Source organism: Prionailurus viverrinus, chromosome D3 (assembly GCF_022837055.1).
Source record: "Prionailurus viverrinus isolate Anna chromosome D3, UM_Priviv_1.0, whole genome shotgun sequence".
In the NCBI taxonomy this organism is placed as follows: Eukaryota; Metazoa; Chordata; class Mammalia; order Carnivora; family Felidae; genus Prionailurus; species Prionailurus viverrinus.
Genome location: NC_062572.1, coordinates 3,443,450 through 3,464,755, shown reverse-complemented (window position 1 = coordinate 3,464,755; position 21,306 = coordinate 3,443,450). Strand labels below are relative to the sequence as shown.

At 54.0% G+C, this 21,306-nt stretch overlaps 1 protein-coding gene across 1 annotated transcript in view; it reads left to right on the top strand.

Moving 5' to 3' along the window:
* Positions 1–21,306, top strand: part of TMEM132C (transmembrane protein 132C) — a 306,611-nt gene that overhangs the window by 228,267 nt on the left and 57,038 nt on the right. The window contains exon 4 of the mRNA XM_047828810.1: positions 9,270–9,453. Coding sequence (XP_047684766.1) covers positions 9,270–9,453 — 184 coding nt within the window. The remainder of the gene's footprint in view (positions 1–9,269; positions 9,454–21,306) is intronic.

Sequence of the window (21,306 nt, the reverse complement as noted above, 5' to 3'; positions counted from 1 at the left end):
CTTCTGGGAAGGCTGATAGCTTCAAAGGATGCGTCTGCCCCCCTGTCTCCACCAAGCAGAGGCTCTTCCTCCTTCCTAGAGTCGAAATTAATATTAACCTGACCAGTGGAAGGAAAGAAAAGTGTGAATATCAGCGCACTTGGCTCCTGGAGCCATCACTCATTCATTATTCATTCAACAAATATTTACTGAGCACCTCCTATGGTCAGCGCTGTGATGTATCATGAGGATAGAACAGTGAGCGTTGAGAAGAGGGAGGCAGATGGTAAATGACCAAATGCATCTAAATGTCTAATGTGTCGTGTGGCGATACAGATAAAGTGGCTGAGTGAGCCGTGCATAATAGGGCGAATGCAGCGGTGGGTGAGCCATCAAGACGTCTGGGGCAAGCAAGTGCAAAGGCACTGAGGTAGAAAGAAGCTTGGTGTCTTTGAGTAATACTAAGGAGGCCAAAATAGAAAAATCCGGGAAGAAAATGGTAGATAAGGAACAGTGTAGGGAGAGAGAGACACACTGAATTATTAAGATATGGAGGATGAAAGTTACTTCCCGATTGCTAATCCCGAGGAGAGGCTCAGAATTGTCAGTCAGTGAACGTTTGTTACACCATATTCCACAATCTGCAACCTCTAGTGTGCGAAACAATGTATACAACTCTCTTCCTTCATCTGTCCTTGCGCCTTAAGCCCCCCTGCTGCTCCGTAGCAGAAAAATTAATCTGGTTGATTCCAAGCTTGCTGAGGCATCTCACATTCAAACACAGCCCGGCAGTTTGTCAAGCTTGGTCTGACTTTCTTCAATATTAGCCCAGTGGGAAGAGTCGGGTGACTGTGGACTATGGAATTGGGTCTTCACATAGATGTTCCCTCTTCTGGCTTCATCCACAGGGATGCCACCCTGTGCTGGGCGTGGTCATTGTTTGATGCTGATGTTCATGAGGTTTCCAGGCTTCTACCTGACCTCTGAGAGCACCCCAGGTGCCCCTCTGCGGGAGACTGAGGCCAGGTTGGGGTCCGCCTCTGTTCTGTCAGTGGACTTCAGTACCTTCCCTGGAACTCGGTGAAAATTCTGCCGCTCCCCTGCGCCACTCAGGGCCTTTGGGGGCCAGGCAGTGGGGTGGACTCCTCCTCCTCCCTGCTTCTTGCACCCCAAGCTGATTGTGTTCAACCTCTGCCATATCCCGCTGGGAAAGCACAGAGGATAACCTAAGGTCTCGAAAGAGCTGTCAGGGCCCACATCCCCTCTCTGTTGCTGTGTAACAAACTGTCCCAAGTTCGTTATCTTCAAACAACTCTAATTTGTCATAATAAATAGGACACCCATGGGCAATTCCTCTGTTGTTTTTCCCTAGACTCTCATATAGAGCCCTTGGACCTAGGATGGCTGGGCCTCTCTGTCTCCATGCGGTCTTGCATCTGGGCATCCCCACGACCCAACTGGATCTGACGGGATGGAACCAGTGCTTTCCCCTGGGGGTAGGGACCACCATGGCGGCACCAGGAAACCCACCATGGTGCTGCAGAACCCTAAGAATGTCGTACGGGTCCATGCCTCTCCCACCCAGACCTCCGAGGTCCTCTTGGCAGCTGTATTTCTTGAAGTGTGACCCAATTTAGCTAAAATTTCAGCTGCTTGCCAATTAATATAGCATACATTCCTGGCGTGTTAGGTTCGGGAAACTGCAGCGTGCATGGAAAATAAAAGCTAGCCAGAAAGCATTCCACAATTGTGCCATTGTGTGGCCCAGAGATCCCTGGAGCCGATGGGAGTCGGGGGAGGATCCCACAGGGATCGAGAGGAACTGGGCACCTTCCTGCTTTCTCCTCACCTATCAAGGGTTCTCCTTGGCCCACAGTTTCGTTCAGCTTACCCGTATCCCTCTCGCAGACCCCAGTTTATTTCACTAATTGGATTAGTTGCCAAGATTTACACAGCTGTGTGCCAGGCTCCCAGGGTGGTTAAGCTTGCACATTTATCTGCCTGAATATGCACAATACCCTGCAAGACCAGAGTGTATAGCCCCATTTCAGAGATGAGGAAACTGACACATGAGTGATACGCATAGTAACCCCAGGCTAAGTGTGGGATTCATATCCAAGGCTTTGCCTCCAAAGCCTGGGCTCACACTCACCCGTCATGCTGTAGCAAGGAAAATAAGTGACAGGATGTGCTCCAGCCAGATCCAGGGGCAGAGTGGACGTGAATCTGACACCCCGTGGGGGGACGTTGGGTCAGGACCTGGGGGGCTTGGGTATGGTCCTGTTTTCTCCCCACCTGCTGCCTTCAGCAAATCCCAGGTCTTGTGGCCCCAAGAGGACAAAGGTTTGCAAGTCCTTCTAGGTTACTGAACAGCAGAAATATTATAGTGGTAACATAGTTGCGATTGTGTGTTCTAAGCTCTACACGCGTGCTATATACCATTTTTCCCTGCAGTAGCCTCGTGAGGTTGGCTTAGCACAAATCAAGAAGCCAGTTCTTACAGAGGTGAAATTAGCGGTTCTCACACCTTGCTGCGTATTAGAATCATCTGCAGAGTCCCTAAGAATGCCCGGTTTCACTCCAGACCGGTGAAGGTAAGATCCCAGAGGTGGGACTCAGACATCAGAATTTTTTAAACCTCCTCCACCAAGTCATTCAAGATTGCCACCAAGGCTGAGAACTGAAGGGTTAAGTAACTCACCCGGGATCGTTCCCAATCCCACTGAGGAGCAAAGTCAGAAATCAAACCTGCGTGTCTGATTTCAGAGCCCGTGGTCGTAACACCTACCCAGTACAATTGCTACATAGACACCGGGAAGCAAAAAAGTAATAATAATTTACAAGTGAAGTGCTTGGAAGTCACAGAGAGAGAAACTTTTTGTGGGTAGCTGTAATTGCTGATGCCGTGGCCGCACATTAAAATCACCTGAGCATTAAAAATCCTAGTGTCTGAGTGTCACCTCTTGAGATTCTGATTCCGTTGGTCCAGGGTAGACCCAGGTATCAATCATTTTTCCCTTACTCTCTGCAGGTGATTCTAACATGCAGCTGAGTCTGAAAGCCCTGCTTTATAGGACGAGAAGGCTCGGATTGTTTTCATGAGGGCTGCGATTCTCCTCTGAAGCACTGTCATCGGTACCAATGGGATTTGCAGGAGAACGCTCGCAGTAGAGAACTCACTTTCCTCACCCCTTCATACATGTATCCGCTCCTATAACATTTCAGGCTTTGGGGGCTGACAGAGAGAGAAGGTGAATGTTTCTTCTTTAAATCCAAACTCCTAATCTAGTTCAAAGGTGCTTGGGAACAGAGCAACCTTCCTGGCTTTTCTTCCCCTGTCTGTCATGCACTGTTAACATGCATCTTTCCCTATGTGCTAATTGCAGACAGCAAGGACGAAAGATCCTTCCTCGCTGCCCTGGTATCTTTTAGGGTGTGTTATCTTAGCCATTCGGATTTCTCCACTCAGCCCTTTGAGCGTGGGCTTCTGATGCAAAAACAATCCAGGACAGTAGAAAATTAGTTGTGGCACCATCGGTTTTGATGACAGAACAACTGGTTTTGTCCCAGGCTCTGGTCTTTTAAGTTTCCTTTGCTCCCGCCTACTCTCCATGTCTCTCTCTCCACACTTTTTCGTAATTTTGAGGCATTTGGTAAGTTTCCTTTTCTTTGCCAGTCAACCCAAGGTGACTTCTGTTCCTTGCAACTCATATCCTGACGTGATTCCTTCAGCACCATGGAGAGCTCTTGGAGGTCCCTTAGGCATCTGTGTTGACATTGGGGTCAATGAACTATCTAATAAAGTCTTCCTGGAAGGGAAGCGGGTGTCCTTTGCCTTCATGAAATTCGCATGAAGCAGAATGCATAAAATAAAAGCCCGGACTGAATGACTCTGTTCTCCTGGACTGGCTTCCCTATTCTAAGGTTGATTTCTTCATTTTGTTAGCCTCATTTCTTTCTGTCACCAGTGGCTGTTGAAATCCTGTACACCCGATAGTGGAGAAGGGGAGTCCTGATGGGGCCATAACACACCCCCCAGACTCCATTTTCTTACGAGATAGAGTTCAGTCGCTAAAAGGTTTGGTAAATTGGGTTTCCACAGGTCCAAACTTGATTATGACTATTGGGGGAATTTATTTGTTTTTGAGTAAGAGCTTTTTTTAAGCCAATTTTGAAAATTTCTTTCAAGAGTTACTGCAATAAATCTACACTATTGATTTAGCAAGTGGTGGTTCTTAGGCACCCTCTGGAGTCACTTAAGTGTTTAAATTCTTCTCTTTATTACTCCAACAGTACCACTGGCCCCAGATGGGCAGACATGCAGGGCTCTTGGGCCCTTCAAGGCAAAAGCTTAGCAAAGATTTCCATCAGCTCAGAGACGGCAGGAGGGCACTGACGACGGACAAAACCACACACAGATTTCTTCCTTTCTTGGTCTCCATCTGCCAGCGGAAGTTGTGATACCGTGGTGTCGTGTCTGACGGGGACAGCTATGGAGTAAACACAAATCCGAATAAATCCCAGATGGCAATGAATGGTGGAGAATTATGTCTCTACTGTGGCTTGTTCTCAGGGACTCCTGGACCAGCCCTGAGGGGCATGTTTTAATGGTGGCTTTAGGCAGTCAAACCTCAAGTCACTGAGCACAAACACAGTGCCAAGTTGTGCTAAAAACAAGAACAGTTAACGTTTGCTGATGTTCGCTAGTGCGAAAGCATTCTAAGTGCGTGACACCCGTTGGCTCATTTCCTTATTCTCACACCAACTCTGTGAAATGGGAACAAGTCGCATCTCCAGTTTGCAAACAGGGAAAAGGAGGCCGAGTTGCCCAAAGGTACCGAGCTGGTGGAACCAGGATTTGAACTCAGGACCCACAGCGCGCTCGATCGTAACGCTTGCTGTGTTTCCTTGGCAGAGTCTCGCGTGACAGTCTTGGCCCCACCCCCCTGGTTCCCTCCTCCCTCCCTTCTCTTCCTTCCCTCGTGCCTTGTTTTCTTCTCCATCCTTTAAATAAGTACTTCTTGGAGGCCCAATATTATAACACGTAGGGGTGGAGTTGCTTTTGGTGCTGCAGGGGTGACGTTAAGGACCAACTCCAGTCCCACGGCCACCGCTGTCACTGCCCCTTGGTATGCTAAGGGTCCTGGGACCACAGTTTGGAAACCATCCCCCTGCATTGTCTTCAGGGCCCCATCGTCCAACGAGCATGGCCCTTCTTTGCAGTGCTGCCTCCAGAAGACAGGGATACCACCTTCCTGAGCCAGAGACCGCAAACTGACAGCCAGCAGAGATGCAGATTTGAGCGGCATCACGGCTAAAAGGTTGAGGTTCTTATATTTTAAAATTCAGACATTTTATAGAAAAACTCCAGAAAAAAAAAAAAAACGCTTCATGATCCACAAGGCGGCGGTTGGTGGGAGCGAGGAGGCCACGTATCCATTCAGATGAGCAGAGCCGGACCACAGGCACCATGTGGCTTTCTCCCCTAAGCGCCCCTAAAGTCTCACGTTTCAAACTGTGGCTCAACTCACTTTACTGTGGGTATGTCACATTATGTAGATTTTAGGGACGAAGCAGGTAAAAGCCGTGTGGGGTGAGGGAGGGTAGGAAGAAGCACAGTCCCACAGAAGTCCAGGAGAACCGACGAAGGAGTCGATTCTTTCTTCCCAAAGGAATTCCTCGTCTGGAGTCAGAATGTTTCATCCCGAGCCTCCCTGGGGTGTATCTCACTGTCAGGCCGGGCTTGCCTGGCCTATTCTGTCGCATCTGTTCCCGAGATCCCTGCCGACACGGGCCAGCTTCTTGCTCCTCTCGGCCTGAGGTCTCCAGCCCCCTGCAAAACTGTGTCAACCTTCTGCCCCCAGCACCACCCTGATGCCACTCTGACCCGGGATTCTGCACAGCTCCGGGGAAAGCTGGAGTTTCCCCCACACTGTGACTCCTAATTGTTTTTCCATCTTGAAACCAAGAGTCAGCACGAGTGGGGGGCTGTGGCAGGTTCCCGATGGGCACCTGGCCAGGCACTGCCTTCCACCCCTGGTTGAGCACCACATAGTGCAAAACGCCTCCTGGGTGCAGGGACCCGAGAAAGTGCTCTGCTCTGGCATTTGTGCAAAATAGGAACCACAATTACCTCTGAAAGGGATTTTATTGGGATTTGAAATAATATATGCATGGGACCTGGTCCAGTGCCTGGTACGCAGGGAACATTTCATACACGGTGGCTTGTTGTCTTTTTTTTTTTTTTTTGATTTTTAAAAATACTTATTTATTTTTAAGAGACAGAGCGCAAGTGGGGGTGGGGCAGAGCGAGAAGGAGACACAGAATCGGAAGCAGGCTCCGGACTCCGAGCTGTCAGCACAGAGCCCGACGCGGGGCTCGAACCCACGAACCGTGAGATCGTGACCCGAGCTGAAGTCGGACGCTTAACCGACTGAGCCACCCAGTTGCCGCTTGTTGTCTTTATTCTTACGTTACCTTGAGAATACCTCAGGAAAGTCACCTGTCGCCTGCAAAAACCATATAACACGATATCTTTCAAAGTCGCAAAGGCAAACTCCGCGTCTCTTTTCTCTTGTCCGGCACTGAGACCCCCTTTCGCACAATTGCAGCGGAAGAGGACGCAGCTCGGGTTGAGTTGAGCTGCCCCTTCCGCATTCCAGTGTCCTACCTGGAGAAGGGGAAGGCTGTCATTTCAGTCGTCTAGATGACGGCGCTTAGTCTCAGTAGGTGGGGTCGGCTGCTGTGATGCTCAAAATAGAGTTTTCTAAGAAAATGAAGATGGGCACGGGTTGAGGCACGTCGCAGACTCTAGCACATCCCAGTGGGGCCACAGCAGGGTCTTGGGGCTTTTGTCTCATCCGTGACCAAGGAAGATAGACTGAGCAGAGTCTATCAAGCAACCGCTGGACGTCTCCAGCGTACTCAGCCCGTACCCAGCTCTGCCGAGGAAGGAGGTGCCCGTGCGAGGGTTCTTGCTAACAGAGCACAGTTGACCCCCTGACATAAAGCCCCGCCTGTCGCCCAGGGAAGAGACAGACTGGGCCAGAGCAGGTGGGAAGGATTTCTGGGGGCCGAGTCGAGCAGGCTCAGGTCCCTGCAGGCTTAGCTGCCGGACCAAGTGTGACTCTCTTAGTTTGGAAACATTCCAGACTCCGGACACTTCTTCCTCATTTTCCAAGGCCAAGTCGTCCGTTCTTGAGATTGCACAGCTCATGGGCGGATGCACCAGACAACGGATTTGTGTTCCCTCCCACGAGGGTATCCAGCATCCCATAAACCGTGGTTTCCTTGGTACCACTTCCCGCGCGGAGAGCACGAGGCAGATTCCCGAGTCCCGGGGGGCTTTGGTCAGTGCGGCCACCTCCCCGTCACCTCCTCCCCCAGCTGCCGAACAGGGCTGAGGGTGATGGGCTGGAGAATTAGCCTTCTGGCTGCTGAGCAAGCCCCCCAAAGATCGGGTGGGTGTGTCCTTATCACCCCAGCAAAGGGAAGGGTTTCTCTTAGCAACTCGTCATAGTGGTACCGGCCTCTGTTTGGGGGGTACAGGGTTGTTGTTCTTTTTAAGTTTATTAATTTATTTTGAGAGAGAGAGAGAGAGAAGAGAGAATGACAAGCGGGCTCTGCACCATCAGCACAGAGCCCGGTGCAGGGCTTGAACTCATGAACTGTGAGATCGTGACCTGAGCCGAGATCAAGAATCAGACGCTTAACTGACTGAGCCACTGGGGCAGCCCTGGGGTGCAGTTGGTAAGCAGACCTGTTTCCCTCTCGACGTGCCATGGAAAGTTCCCCTCGATTCCCTCGGAAACGCGGGGGACGCCAGCCTGCGATAACTGCCGTCGGCTGCCCGGCCCCCCACGTTCCGGAGCACAGCACGGGGGCAAGCGGGCACTGCAGGCCCTCCGCTGCCCGGCTTTCCGGCTCACCAGCATCCTGCCCTGCAGACTCCGCTGCGTGCCTGGAAAGCCTCCTTCCTGCCCATTTCCACCAATGGCGATTCTGTCGATTCGGCAGCTCCAGAGAGCTCTCCCGGTTCCCTTTCTCTGACCTCCCGCAACAAGGGCTGGTGTAGGTGATAAATACTCGAGGCTCTGCAGGCTTTCCACAGCCTCACTCCGCTACTCGCCCCTGCTCCTGCAGCGCAAAAGCGGCGGAGGCGACACGCAAAGCCCACCCAGGGCCGCGTTCCAGCGAAACGGTTCACGCAGACGGGCGGCAGCCTGGATTCGACTCACGGGCCGCGGTCTGCCGACCCCCTCACTGGAGAAACTCACTCGCTGGGTGCCTCGTGACCCCACACTTGACCTCCGGCTGCCGTGGAGAGCACAGGTTCAGGGGTCCAGAGATGCCACCTTCGCTCTGACTCTGCGGGGTCGTGAGCAAGCCGATTCCCCCTTCGGGGGCCTTCGCCGCGGTGTCTGAAAAAAACGAGAAGTTTGGACGGTCACACCCGCTGGGGCAAGCTTGCTAACGAGACACGTGTCTGGGCTCACCTCGGATTCAGGGTGTTGAGCGGGACGCCTCGTGGGGAACCAGAGTCCCGCTAGCTACGGGCCCCTCCGTCGAGGCACAAGAGGCCGTGTCAGGGTGTGCGAGGCAGGTCACGCGGTCTCCAGGAGAGCTGCCGCGATGAGCCAGCGAGGCAGCCGGGAGGACACCGGTGGAGAAAAGCAGCAGCTGCGTGGAAACCTGGCACCAGCCGGCCGGCACAGTGACCGAGGGCTGTTCGCGGGAGGTGCCCCCGCCCCTGCCCGGAACTGCTCACGTCCTCCGAGCTGCCGCGTCGTCATGGCCCCCCCCCCCCCGCCTGCATCCCCAGCCCCCTCAGCCCTGCACCCAGACGCCGAGGGCCCTGCTGTGATTGTCGGCCCCTACAGGACAGGAGGAGACGCCAGGGCGGGTCAACGGTGGTGAGCGAGCCACCTGCCACGACGGGCTCACCCGCCAAACTCAGCTCAAAGGGAGTCTCTTTAGTCCAGAGTTCCCCAGGCTCCTTCTGCAGGGATAAGGCCACGGGATTCGCCGCTTGTCTGAGGAGCTGGTACAAACCGGCCCAGACACCTGTGAACACCCAGCACTCCAGACTCTGCCCGGTTCCTCCCTTGTGAGGGCCGCTCCCTCCGTCCCAGCCGCCATGGCCCTGACGTGGAGGTCGTGCCCGCACCGTCCCCGGCAGGTGTCTGCTCTCTCCTTAGATGCGAGTTGCAGCCCGAAGGAGAGAAAAGGGCCCTCGCACGGAACACGGTCAGCTAAAAGCCATTTATCTCCTTTGCTCCCTCCCTTCCAGAAGCAGCAGCTCGTTCAGCGAGGTCGTGCAGATGAACTTCGAAATAGCCAGCTTCAGCAGCCTCTCGGGGACGCAGCCCATCACCTGGCAGGTGGAGTACCCACGGACGGCGACCACCGACACGGCCGTGTCCGAGATCTTCATCAGCCAGAAGGACCTGGCGGCCATCGTCCCCCTGGCCACGGTAAGGGACCTCGCCTGCGCCCCGGGGGGGGGGGGCCTCCCCTCTGTCCCAGGACGCGCGCTGCCTCCAGAGGCTCCAGGGCACTGGCACGTCCCTGTGCCTTGAGGAGGGGCCGTACCATCAGCCTGGCCTCTCTCAGCCCAGGTTACTGTCCTGCGACCCTCACCACGCTCGCTGCAGCCCCATCCCGGTTCGCCATGTGCTTGATTTCCCTCCATTTGGGCTGCTTGTTTTTCTTGTTATCTTCTGCTCCTTTTGTCGTGTTCCCATAAATACGTTGTAGTCTTGGCTTCAGGAGCAGAACCCAGTGCCCATCCCCCATCCAGCCCGCTCCCCCTCCATAAACCCTCAGTTTGTTCTCTGTATTTAAGACTCTCTTAGGGTTTGCCTCCCTCCCTGTTTTTATCTTATTTTTCCTTCCCGTCCCCCCGTGTTCATCTGTTGTGTTTCTCAAATTCCACCTGTGAGTGAAGTCATCTGATAGTTGTCTTTCTCTGCCGGACTTATTCCATTTAGCAACCATCCACGTTGTTGCAAATGGCAAGATTTCATTCCTTTTCATCGCTCAGTAGTATTCCACTGTGTATATACACCACATCTTCTTAATCTATTTGTCATCCGTTCATTTGGGCTCCTTCCATAATTTGACACAGTGACCAGGGACCTGTTAGGGGTGCAGCGCCCGTTTGAATCAGCATTTTGGTGTTCTTTGGATAAATACCTAGAGTGCACTTGCTGCATCGTAGGGTGGTTCTACGTTTCATGTTTTGAGGGACCTCCACACTGTTCTCCAGAGCGGCTGCGCCAGTTTGCATTCCCACCAACAGTGCAAGAGGCTCCTTTTAAACAAATTTTTTAATGTTTATTTATTTTGAGAGATAGAGAGAGAGAGAACAGGGGAGGGGCAGAGAGAGAGGGAGGAAGAGAATCCTAAGCAGGGTCCACAATGTCAGTGCAGATCCCGACGTGGGACTTGAACTCACAGCCGTGAGCATGACCTGAGCCAAAATTAAGAGTCAGATGCTTAATCGACTGAGCCACCCAGGCGCCCCTCTGCTTCTTGTTTATAAGGAAGCGTCAGGCCCCTCTGTATGTTAGTCGGATAAGCGAGGCAAGACTACCGCCACAAACAACCTCAGAAACTCAGGTGCTCAGCACAACACAAGTTATTCTTGCTTATGTTTCATGGATCAAATGGTAGGGGGCTCTGTTCCGGCCATGTCTCAGGGGCATCACCATCTTGTAGCTATGACATCAGGAACATGTGGCCTTCACGGTCTCTGGGACAGAGGAACGGACGTGTGGAAAGTCACATGCGAGCTTCTCTAAGCGATGGCATGGAAATGACGTGGGACTTTCCACACCCACGCGGCTGGTCACAGGGAGTCCCGTGGCCCCATAAGGTTTCCAGAGGGCTGGGTGAGCACCATTGCGGGGCAGGTCAACACGTCATTGACCTGCGTGGGTCACAGTGCGAACCCGTGCCGCGACTTCTGGCTCGACCCTGTGGCTGCTGGAAATGAGCCCGGGAGAGAAAACAGTGAGAAGGTAGATGGCACTTTGGCTCCGAGGTCTCTCACCTAGCACGCTGGGACTTTGTCCAGGGCCATCCCTGAGCTCGGCTTTGCTCCACGTAGGGATGCTTTGCCAGGAGGTCCAAGAGGATGGCGTTCCAGAGGCGCGTGGTTCAGTTTCCACTGTCTTTGCTGAATTCTCCCTCCCTCACACGGAGCCTGGCGCAGATATTGCAAAAGCAATTTCTGTTCAGCTTTGGGGTGAGCAGGCTTCACTGACACCAAGTTGGGAAATCCATCAATTAGGATTCTTTGGGTTACATGTGACCAAATGCTACCCAGTTGGCTTAAGCACAGGGAGAATCTGCCGGCCCGTGTGACTCAGAATCCAGGATCCGTCCTGGCCTCGGGTCCGCCCGATCAGACCCAACTCTGTCTCCGGGACTCCGTTTCTCTGCCTCTTGGCTTCCCTGAGTCTACGCACGGTGGCAGCGTGGCAGCCTATACTCTCGCCAAATGGTTCAAGCCTCGAGCCCAGGAAGATCAGCCAGCTCATTTCCAGAAAGCGCGACCAAGGTCTCGTTGCCAGGACTGCTCCTGTGGGGTCCTGCTGTCTGCCCGAGGCGGTCGCCGTGGCAGGGACGCTACGTGCCCAGAGTGAGCGTCGCCTGGAACAGATGCCGTGGACGTCCCCTCCCGCCCTCGCCCCGCCCACCTCCTCACGCACTGGCACGTTATCACCTGAGAGTTCTGTCTCGCCTGCAAAGCCGTCCTTCCCGCCTGCGCGGCAGGACAGACGCACCGAGGAGTTTGCATGTCCCCATCCAAGGAGCCCTCTCCCCCGCGACAAACGGGAGTTGGCACGGACTTATTCCAGCGCCCTGGGCCCTCCCGTGGGTCAACGCAGCTCGGCATGGGGCCTTCCCCCGCCCGGCGGTTCTGGCCAGACACCTCGCGCTGTGGTCCCGAGTGCCCTGCTCTGTCTCACTTCCCCACCCCCTGGCTGAGTTTGCCTGCCCCTCCCAATAAACCACTTGCAATGGAATCCTTCTGGGAAGACCCAAACCAAGATGCGGGTCAACCACACAAACCACATGAGTTTGAGAGCAGAGCGGTTTCCGGATCATTTCACTAGAAAACACGAGAATGGACACCGGGCAGCAAACAGCACACGCGGCCCCTCCTAATATCTGACGGGCGAGGAGGCTGAGGTGCCTTTCCCAAGCAGTGAAGCCACTCTGTGCACAGGGAACCCACAGACTACAACCCCAGGGCCAAACCCAGCCTGTGCTCGCTTCTCTAAGTACAGATTGTTGGGGACGCAGCCACACCCGTCCATCCCTGACCCCTTCCGCTGGTCACAGGAAGAAGTGAGTAGTTGGGGCAGGTGCTGAGTGGTCCACAGCGCCCGTACTGCCAGCCCTTTCTGGAAAAAAAGCATCCGACCTCTGCTGAAGGAGACCCGAGAGGGTCATTTCTAAATGCTGGCTGAACGGGTGAACCACCCAGGAGGTTTAGAAATTGGTGCAGTTGGGGCGCCACCCTGACAAATTGAGTGCGGATCCCTGGAGGTGGGACCAAGCACCACCGGAAGATTCCGTGGTGCAGCCACGGTTGGAGACGAGTCTCTCTCGGACTTCAAACGCCATTACTCTCACATTACTGTTACCAGGGCGCGTCGGTGAGAGCTGGTAAGCGAACGCGCTGAATCCCACGATGGACTCCAGGAAACAGATCAGAGCTCTTTGGGTTACACACCCTCCCCACCCCACCCAACTCAACCCAAGCATGGCTCATGGAAGGTAAACGTCTAGGAAAGCGTTCTCACTCGTGTGCGCTCAGATCACCTGGAGACTCTTCGTGGAGGCAGATTCTCATTCAGGAGGTCTGAGTTGGGTACTTTCACAAGGTCCTGAGTCGTGCCAGTGCTGCTGGTCTGGCGGACCAGACGTTGAGTGCTGACGATCGAGTTGAGCGAAATCTGTCATCGGGGAAGATGGTTTCCCTTCTGCTTTCCTCTTGTGTCCCTCCCGGTTAGAGTCACTTGCAGGAGGCTGTGCTGGGCGGTGCCACGCTGACATTTTCATGGCATCGGGTCCAGCAGGAGGAGAGCAAAAGACGCCTCGGTGCCAACACTCAAGCAAATCTCCCGGCACTGGCTCTGATTAGAACGGATTGGCTCAGCTCGGGTCGCGCGACCAACCTGAAGCCAGTCACTGGAGCCAAAGGGCGTGATGCTCTGATTGGAGGGGTCTGGGGGACTTGTCTTCCCGGAGCAGGTGTGGAGTCAGACTGAGAGCGGGTGGGCATGGTGCATGATGGGAAACTCTGGCTGCCCCTGGGAAAGGGGGAGCAGACAGACACAAAGAGCAGATCCTCACCACAGAAGGTATCATCTACCCCCAGGACCCGTTAATACGTTGAGGTCGGAGACTGATTGCTCCTGACTTTGCGTGTCCAAGAATAGGCATCAACAATGTATAGCCCGTGGGCCAGAGTCAATCCGCTGCCTGTTTCTTGTATACCGTACAAGCTGGGGATGGTTTGTGTGTTTCCAAATAGCTACATTTTAAATAGTTATGTAAGGAGCGTTTTAGTACACTCCATTTTGCCTCTCGGCCAGCAAACCCTGAAATACTTTCCATCTGGCCCCTCAGGGAGAAAGTTTGCAGGCTTATGACACGGATTATCACCACCAGTTCTAGGGTGTAAGAGCCTGGCTCCTGTCCTACCTAGTTTAAACAGAGAAGGCATTCAGGGGCGCCTGGGTGGCTCAGTGGGTTAAGCCTCCGACTCTTGATCTCAGCTCAGGTCATGACTTCACAGTTCGTGAGATCGAGCCCCACATCAGCTTCTGTGCTTGGGATTCTCTCGCTCCCTCTGCCTCTGCCCCTTCCCTGCCTTGTGCTCGCTCTCTCTCTCTCTCTCTCTCTCTCTCTCCCTCTCAAAATAAATCCACTTAAAACCATTTACAAGAAACAGAGAAGGCATCCAGATATGGTGAAAAGCAAAATCACGATAAGGATAGGAGATGTTATTTTGTCCCACTTTCCAAGGAACAAGAAAGCCCTCTTTGGAGCGTGATGTGATTATTGGGGTTGTCGCGTTTTGGTAGATGGCATGACTACTGATGTCATACCCAGAATCCGTTTGTTGGCGAGTAACTGTGAGTGAATTCAAACTGGCTTCACCCAAACGATCTCTGATGGCCCCACATCTGTGCGCGGGGCACAGACCGCCGGCCCGTGTTCAGGTGCTCGTGTGACGTCATCCCCCGCAAGGTTTTTCCTTTTTTTTTTTTTTTCTAGATGAGAAATGCTGTGTTTTGGTTTTGTTCTGTTTTTTCAAAAAGTAACTAGGAAGCAAATCCTTATGTTACCTGTTAGCGAGCCGACTGGTCAGGTCTGGGAAATAAGTAAATTGTCCCCATTGTCGCTCATTCTGAAGAAAAACCGTCAGAAACCTAAGACAGAGGATCACCGGGTGGGCAGTGGGCCTCAGGGGGCACGGTGCTCACCTTAAAACCAGGCCTTCTCACGCGCCCTCCGAAATCCAGGGAGGGAGCTGGGAATGTGGTGATTCTTCAGGAGCCTTGGGTCCCTCTCACCTGCAGGTTCCATCCGGCTCCCAGGGAGTCCGTGAGGTGAACGCGAGGCTGTGTCTCAGCTCTCCTGCAGAGGGAGCCGTCGAGGCAGGACCTCCAAAGCCACACTGTCCCTTGGCCCTGCTGTAAGCCGGCGGGGGTAGAGGGGTGGTGGTCTCTTTTTGAGGATAAAGGAGCAGCGGAATCCGTTCAAGCTCACGCCAAGCCCTCATGATGTGAAGGCCACTGTGGATGTTCACCGTGACGGGTCCCGGGAAACAGGCAGTGAACCGACAGGTCTGGCCCCCAGGGGTGGGGTGGGGGTGGGGCAGACAGCACACAGGTCGGTATCTCCTAGGACAGGACCAGGTAACCATAAGGCACTGCTGTGAAGACAGGGAACGCAGGGAAGGGGAGTGGAACAGCTATGCTGTTTCTATTTTCCCTGGCGTTGATTCCAAAATAAAAGACTAAATCCCATGCCTAGTCTGGAGAAGGCAGGAGCCCCTAATGTGGGCAGGTATAGGCCCTCTGCTCCCGGACTGACCGGCTTAGTCCCAGCCTGAGTTTCCTGGAAAGATTCACCCCGAATTTTGAACAGGCTTTTGGCCTCTGCAGACCTGAAATGAGATCATTTTCCTTGACTCCTGAAACATGGTGGGAACTCAGGTGTTGTTGTTTTTTTCCTTATGTCAAGCTTTCAAGATTCCTAGAATCTCCGCATAAAATCAAATTGGAAATCAAGTGGCTATGGCCAGGGCTGTTTAAAGGAGAGATTTCTACTTGTTCTCATGTCTGCAGAATGATGATCTTAATCCTCACCTCTCCGGGGCGTCACGGAGATTCATTCGGGTCTGAGAGGTCCCGGGAGCCCCTGGCCAAGCGTGTGGCAGGACAGGATTGCCGGGGGGGGGGGGGGGGAACGTCGGCAGTGGCTTGCCCTTGTGCTCTGCTCTGCCTCTGTGGACTGCCGCCCCCAGTACCCCCGGACCTCTGGCTTCTGGTGGCGTTCAGCCAGTGGGAGGCACCACGGGAGACCGGACAGAGCAGAGAGAGACAGAGGCTCCTGTGGCGGGCTGAACCGTGACCCTGAGAAGCTGTGTCGACATCCTAAATTCTTTCCAGTCTACCTGGTCCCCTCCCCATCTTGCTACAAACCCGCCAGGGCGTGGTCGTCTCTGTCCACAGCTCCTGTCCTGCAGGGGAATCTGTTTTCCCTGGCTCTCCTCCCTCTGGGCTCCCAGAACTGGCTGCCTTCCCTCTGGGCTCCCAGAACTGGCTGCCTTCCCTTGCCCCTGGATGTGGGGCTCCTAACAGCTCCCAGCTTCTCCATCCCTGGCTACTTCCTTCGCTCCTGCCCGTGACTCTGTGGGGAGCCCCTCACCGCACACGCTGCAACCCGCCCCTTTGAGTGGGCCTTCCAGTTCCAGCCGGGACCCCGAGGGCGGCAGGCTCCGGGCTCCCTCCAGCTCTTCCCAGGGAGCACAGCAGGGTCATCCGCAAAAGCAGACACGGCCAGGAAGTGGTCCTGACCACCGAAGGGTCGTCTGTCTTTCATCCTTGCTTCGTACAGAATTAACACAGAAGGTACAGGGTGAAGGGATCTGCCGGGATCCCTGAGCCCCACGGTTGGATTTGTCCAGCCGGCAGCCTCCTGCGGTGGCTTTTCCACGTCCTTTCCCTTGCTGAGTCCAGAGAACCCGGTGTGGGCAATGGGATGGGCATTAACAGGCAGGTGGCGTCGCAGAGATGCGCTTGGACCCGCCTGTCAATCTACAAGTGATGAATGACTTCGCTCTGCGTCGGGGTCCGTGGGGAAGTGTGTTGGCAATATCCTCTGGGTTCGAGAAGGCAACAGCAGGCATTTCAAAGAACCGAGAGACATCTCCTTTGACGGGGATTGCAGAATATTATTTTTAAAAGAGACAATAGATAAATAATGTTTTATTGTTTTCCAGAAACATCCTATCCTTGATATTCATGCCCCTCTTCCAACTTGGAAATTTTACATTGTGACTCCCTGGAGAGGGTGTTAAGGATGGCTTCAGTGCTCTCGGGCAATTGGAAAACGTTTGCTGGGTCGAAAAATAACTATATGGGCAGAATAAGTATTTCCTTGTCACAGCTGGAGATTTACTGTGGAATTCAATTTAGAAACACCCCTCCTTCCAACCGCCTGGCACCGGGCTCTGTCTAAAGAGGAAATCTGTGACTCATCCGAGGCTGCCTGGCCTTGGTAGGAATGTTTTCAGGGTGGCCGATGCATTATCCGATGAGTGACCCCTTGCCCACCACCTGGCACAGAAGAAGTGCTCAGACCGTGGCAATAGTCAGCGTTGGCGTTCACACCAAGGTCGCCAGCAGCCGGGCCGGGTTTCCCCAGAAGTAAGGGAAGGGGTGCCATGGAGGGATGTTCGGGCCTCGTCCAAGTTTATACCTCCCATTATCTTTCTCTCTTTACTTAGCAAAACCTGTGTGTTCTCACATTAACGATTATGTAAGGTCGCTGGGGATAGGAGACGGAGGTGGAGAACGTAGAAACAAGGAAGAAACGAAAAGAGAACAGAAAAGTCATCTGTCCTCCCAACATGAACATCAGCAGGAAGCCTGATAGGGCAGCAGGAGCCCTGGTTCCGGGAGAGGCGCCCAGGACGGTCACCCTCCACACCCCTGGTACCACACCTTTAATCTTTTCTCTGAGTTCAGAGAAACTCTGAACAGGACTTGGGGGCTCCGCCTCAGGAGCCAGCTGTGTGGGCGTGAATCCCAGCACCTCCTGTGAGGGGCTGTGTGCCCTCGGACAGGTAGCTTGGCCCCTCTGTGGCTCTGTTCCGTCGCCTGTAAAAAGGGGAAAAGACCAGCCCTGGAGCCCTAGGAATGTTCTGAATGCATTTAGCACCCTTACCTGGCCCCTCTCCCCTGGGGGCTGAGCCCCAGCCCTGCCGCTGGAGTGGCGGAAAATCAGGCCTGGGGGGAGGCGACCCTACAGAAGACCCAGCGTCCCCTGGGGGCCCTCGAGGAGATTCGGGCATCTGCACCTTGGTGTTGCGAGTCTGCCCAGAGCTCAGTGTTCCCTCCCATGTGAACGCAGATCACAAGCCCCCACGGTCCTCACAGGCACCACCGAACTCGTTACACAGATTTCCATCAAGGTTCAGCGGACACAGAGATCTTGAAATATCATTCATACTCTGCTAGTCTGAAATTATGGTCATTTTTTACACCCAATGCTAGATCTTATTACTTAGTGCGGTAATGCAGAAGGACCAGGATTAGTAGATCTGAAATTAGTTTCCCTCGTAAGCCTGTGTTATTTTATGCATTTAAAAATGTATTCTGAGAGGGGCTTCTTAGACCTCACCAGCCAGCCAGAGTTGCCTGTGACCCAAAACAGGCTAAGAATTGTTGCCCCAAGGAAGTAGATCTTCACCTGAGCCCCTCCATCACCCAGCCCTGCGGGGAGAAGGGAAGTCCCGCCCCTCCATCACTCAACCCTGAGGGGAGAAGGGAAGTCCCGCCCCTCCATCACGCATCCAGGGACAAGGGAAGTCCCGCCCCTCCATCACCCAGCCCTGGGTTGGGGGGACAAGGGAAGTCCCGCCCCTCCATCACCCAGCCCTGGGTTGGGGGGGACAAAGGAAGTCCCGCCCCTCCATCACCCAGCCCTTGGGGGAGAAGGGAAACCCCACCACAAACCTCTCCTTATTAAGCACCCACTGTGCATGGGCATTGTTGTCGAGGCTGCTGCACCTGTCCCACTGGGCATCTCTGTCCTTAACGTGTCCCCTCCAGGAAGGCTCCTTCTGGCCACTGCAGACTCCGCTCAAACCCCACTGCGTGAGGGTCTCTTCCGACCTCCTGCCCCTGACAGCACCCACTGCTGCCCCTCGCTCTCGAGGCACCGTGTCTCAGTTTTGTGTCTGATAAAATCACTGAGACTCCTTCTTCTCATGCTGGTATTTATATGATGCCTGCCCCCCCCCCACCCTCTCCCAGCCCGGAATGTTGACTGGGGGGCAGCTGGGATTTTACCTCTATTTCTTAGCCCGAGCCCCTTACCTGTGACCATTCGTGCCGTGGATGTGTTTCGTCACCGCAGGCCAGCTCAGTGCCAGGCTGGGCAACAGCAGAGAACTAAAGGAACACGGTGACAGTGCTGTCCTTGTGTGCTGGCATCCCAGACGGTATCCTGGACGTTCACTTTGGGAGCCCCTGTGTGCCTGCTTCTCCTGTTCCCGTGCCTCCAACCTGGGGTGGTTCGGACACGTTCCCACCGCACTACCCGTCTGCTGTCCCAAGTCCTGCCGCCCACCAGCCAAGGAGTCAGGCCTCCACATCCAGGGAGTGCTGGATCCTGGCTGGTGCCATGGGCCCCACCAGGACCTAGACGACCCTCAGCGCGTGGCCCATGGCTACTCTCTGATCTAACGACCACTGCCTCCCTTTCCTCCGCACCCCAGCCCCGGGGCCTTTGCACTGGCTGTTTCCTGTGCCTGGAGCCTCTCCCCAGATTCCATACTGTGTTTTCCCTCACATTAGGCAGGTCCCCACTTCCCTAGCCAACCTCAGTTACCTTACCTGAAGCCACAGCTCAGTCACTCTGTGCCCTGGCCACCTTGTTTTTCCTTCGTAGCTCGGTGCAGCTCCCGTAACTTATTCAGATGTTCGCTGTCTGAATTTCCCCGCTGCAACGTCAGCACCGTGAGAGCAGGCGTCGCTCCATCACTACCGTATCCAACTATGCCCAGCACACAGTAGGTGCTTAATAAGGAGCTGCCACTGAGTGAATACATGAATGAATGCCCACGTCTGTCTTCCCGGCCCCTAGAGTAAGCCCCTTGAGGTGAAGGAACTGTTTTCTTCTCCATCATTTGGCCACCAGCCCCTGCAGCCCCGCTGCGGCCTAAATCCGCATTATTCTTCCTGTCTGGTGCGTGATTCGTGGTGCCAAGGCTCGCATTCCGTAACTGCCAGCCTTTATCCTCCGGCCCCGTAATTATGTCAGCATCTGAAACGTGTTCGAGCACTGCTCTGTGAATGAACGCATAACTCAGTTCGAGTCATTGCCACACAGGAGGGACAAGGAAATGTTTTGGAGGCAAAAGACAGAGGACACGTGTCTTCGTGGACGTGAGGGACTCTCGGGGGGCATTTCCATCCACCTCACAAACACCACGTGCGGTTGGCCCTATGTGACGGCACTCTCCCTTCCGTTTTCAAATGACGGTAGAGTTCACCTGCCACGCAGGGTCCTTCGTTCAGCTTTTGTTAGTAATCCTGCGGATCAAGCAGCCAGTTGCGGACGAAGAGAGGACAGTGGACTGGTCCTTCCCGTGGTTCTCAAACCTGTGTGTGGTCAGCGTCGTCGGGAGGGCTTGTTAAAACAGGGCGTGTCTGCTTCGGCAGCTCCGTGGTGGGGCCCAAGAATCTGCGCCTCTGACCGGCTCCCGGTTACGTGGATGCCACCGGCCACACCTTCAGACAACTGCCCTGGATCAGGGATCGGTGCCTGAACCACCGGGTCCAATCCCCTGGGGTGGGGGTGGGGTGGAGGGGGTGCTTCCTGGCCACACCCCCAAATTAATTATACCAGCGTCATTCGAGTCAGGCACCTGCGTCTAAACACTCTGTAGGTGATTCGGATGCACTTCCGGAATCAAGGACAGCCGCCCTGTTCCCGATGGCTTTTCTCGTTGCAGCCCCCGTCACCGGCGGACGTGATGTTACGTCTGTATCTGTTGACCCGTTTACTGTCCATCTCCCTGTCTCCAGTCCTCTCGCTGTGTCTCCAGCTTCTAGAATGGGGCTCAGCCCCTGGGGGGTGGTCCACAGATACCTGCATGGAATTCATGAGGTATAATAAAGTTATAGCTTCTCCATGTTCCTAAGCATCATATAACTCCAGCTACAGGAAGGAAAGAAATAGGAAGGAAGATTCCTGTTCGAAACTTCTAAGCCGTTGTTCTGTAGTGGAACTTTCTGGAACAGTGTTCCCTGTCCGCACCATTCAGTACGTCACGAGCTACGTGAGGTCATTGGACACTTAAAACTGGCGGGAGCCACAGAGGAGATTAATTTTTAACTTCGCCTAATTTTATTTTATTTTTTTAACGTTTATTTATTTTTGAGACAGAGAGAGACAGAGCATGAATGGGGGAGGGGCAGAGAGAGAGAGGGAGACACAGAATCGGAAGCAGGCTCCAGGCTCCGAGCCATCAGCCCAGAGCCTGACGCGGGGCTCGCACTCACGCGAGATCACTCGAGATCTCGCGAGATCGTGAACTCCCGGACCGCGAGATCGTGACCTGGCGGAAGTCGGACGCTTAACCGACTGTGCCACCCAGGCGCCCCATCTTCACCTAATTTTAATTAATCGATGTAAATAGCCACACATGTCTAAGGGCTGCGGAACAGCGACATAGTAACGGTAATGAAGGTGGCCAAGTGGAAAATGTCAATGTCGGTCCAGATTCCACCCCAGCCCTGCTGTGAGTTTATCTCTTGTCATCCTTGTTCGTCTGTCGGCTTTTTCAGCAGCATTCCTGTGGGACCCACCAGTGGTACGGCTCCTTTTTTCCCCATATTGTCTGTGATCTGATATGTTAAAGAAAACAAAAAACAAAAAAAAATCAAGCATAATAGAAGATCTTTTAATGCCTTATATTTTATCAGCACAATTTGGGAGCAGGTAGCAAGAACCAAACTCAACTGCCTTACTCCAAAGAGAGAGTTAAGTCGATTATAGTACCCCAGAAG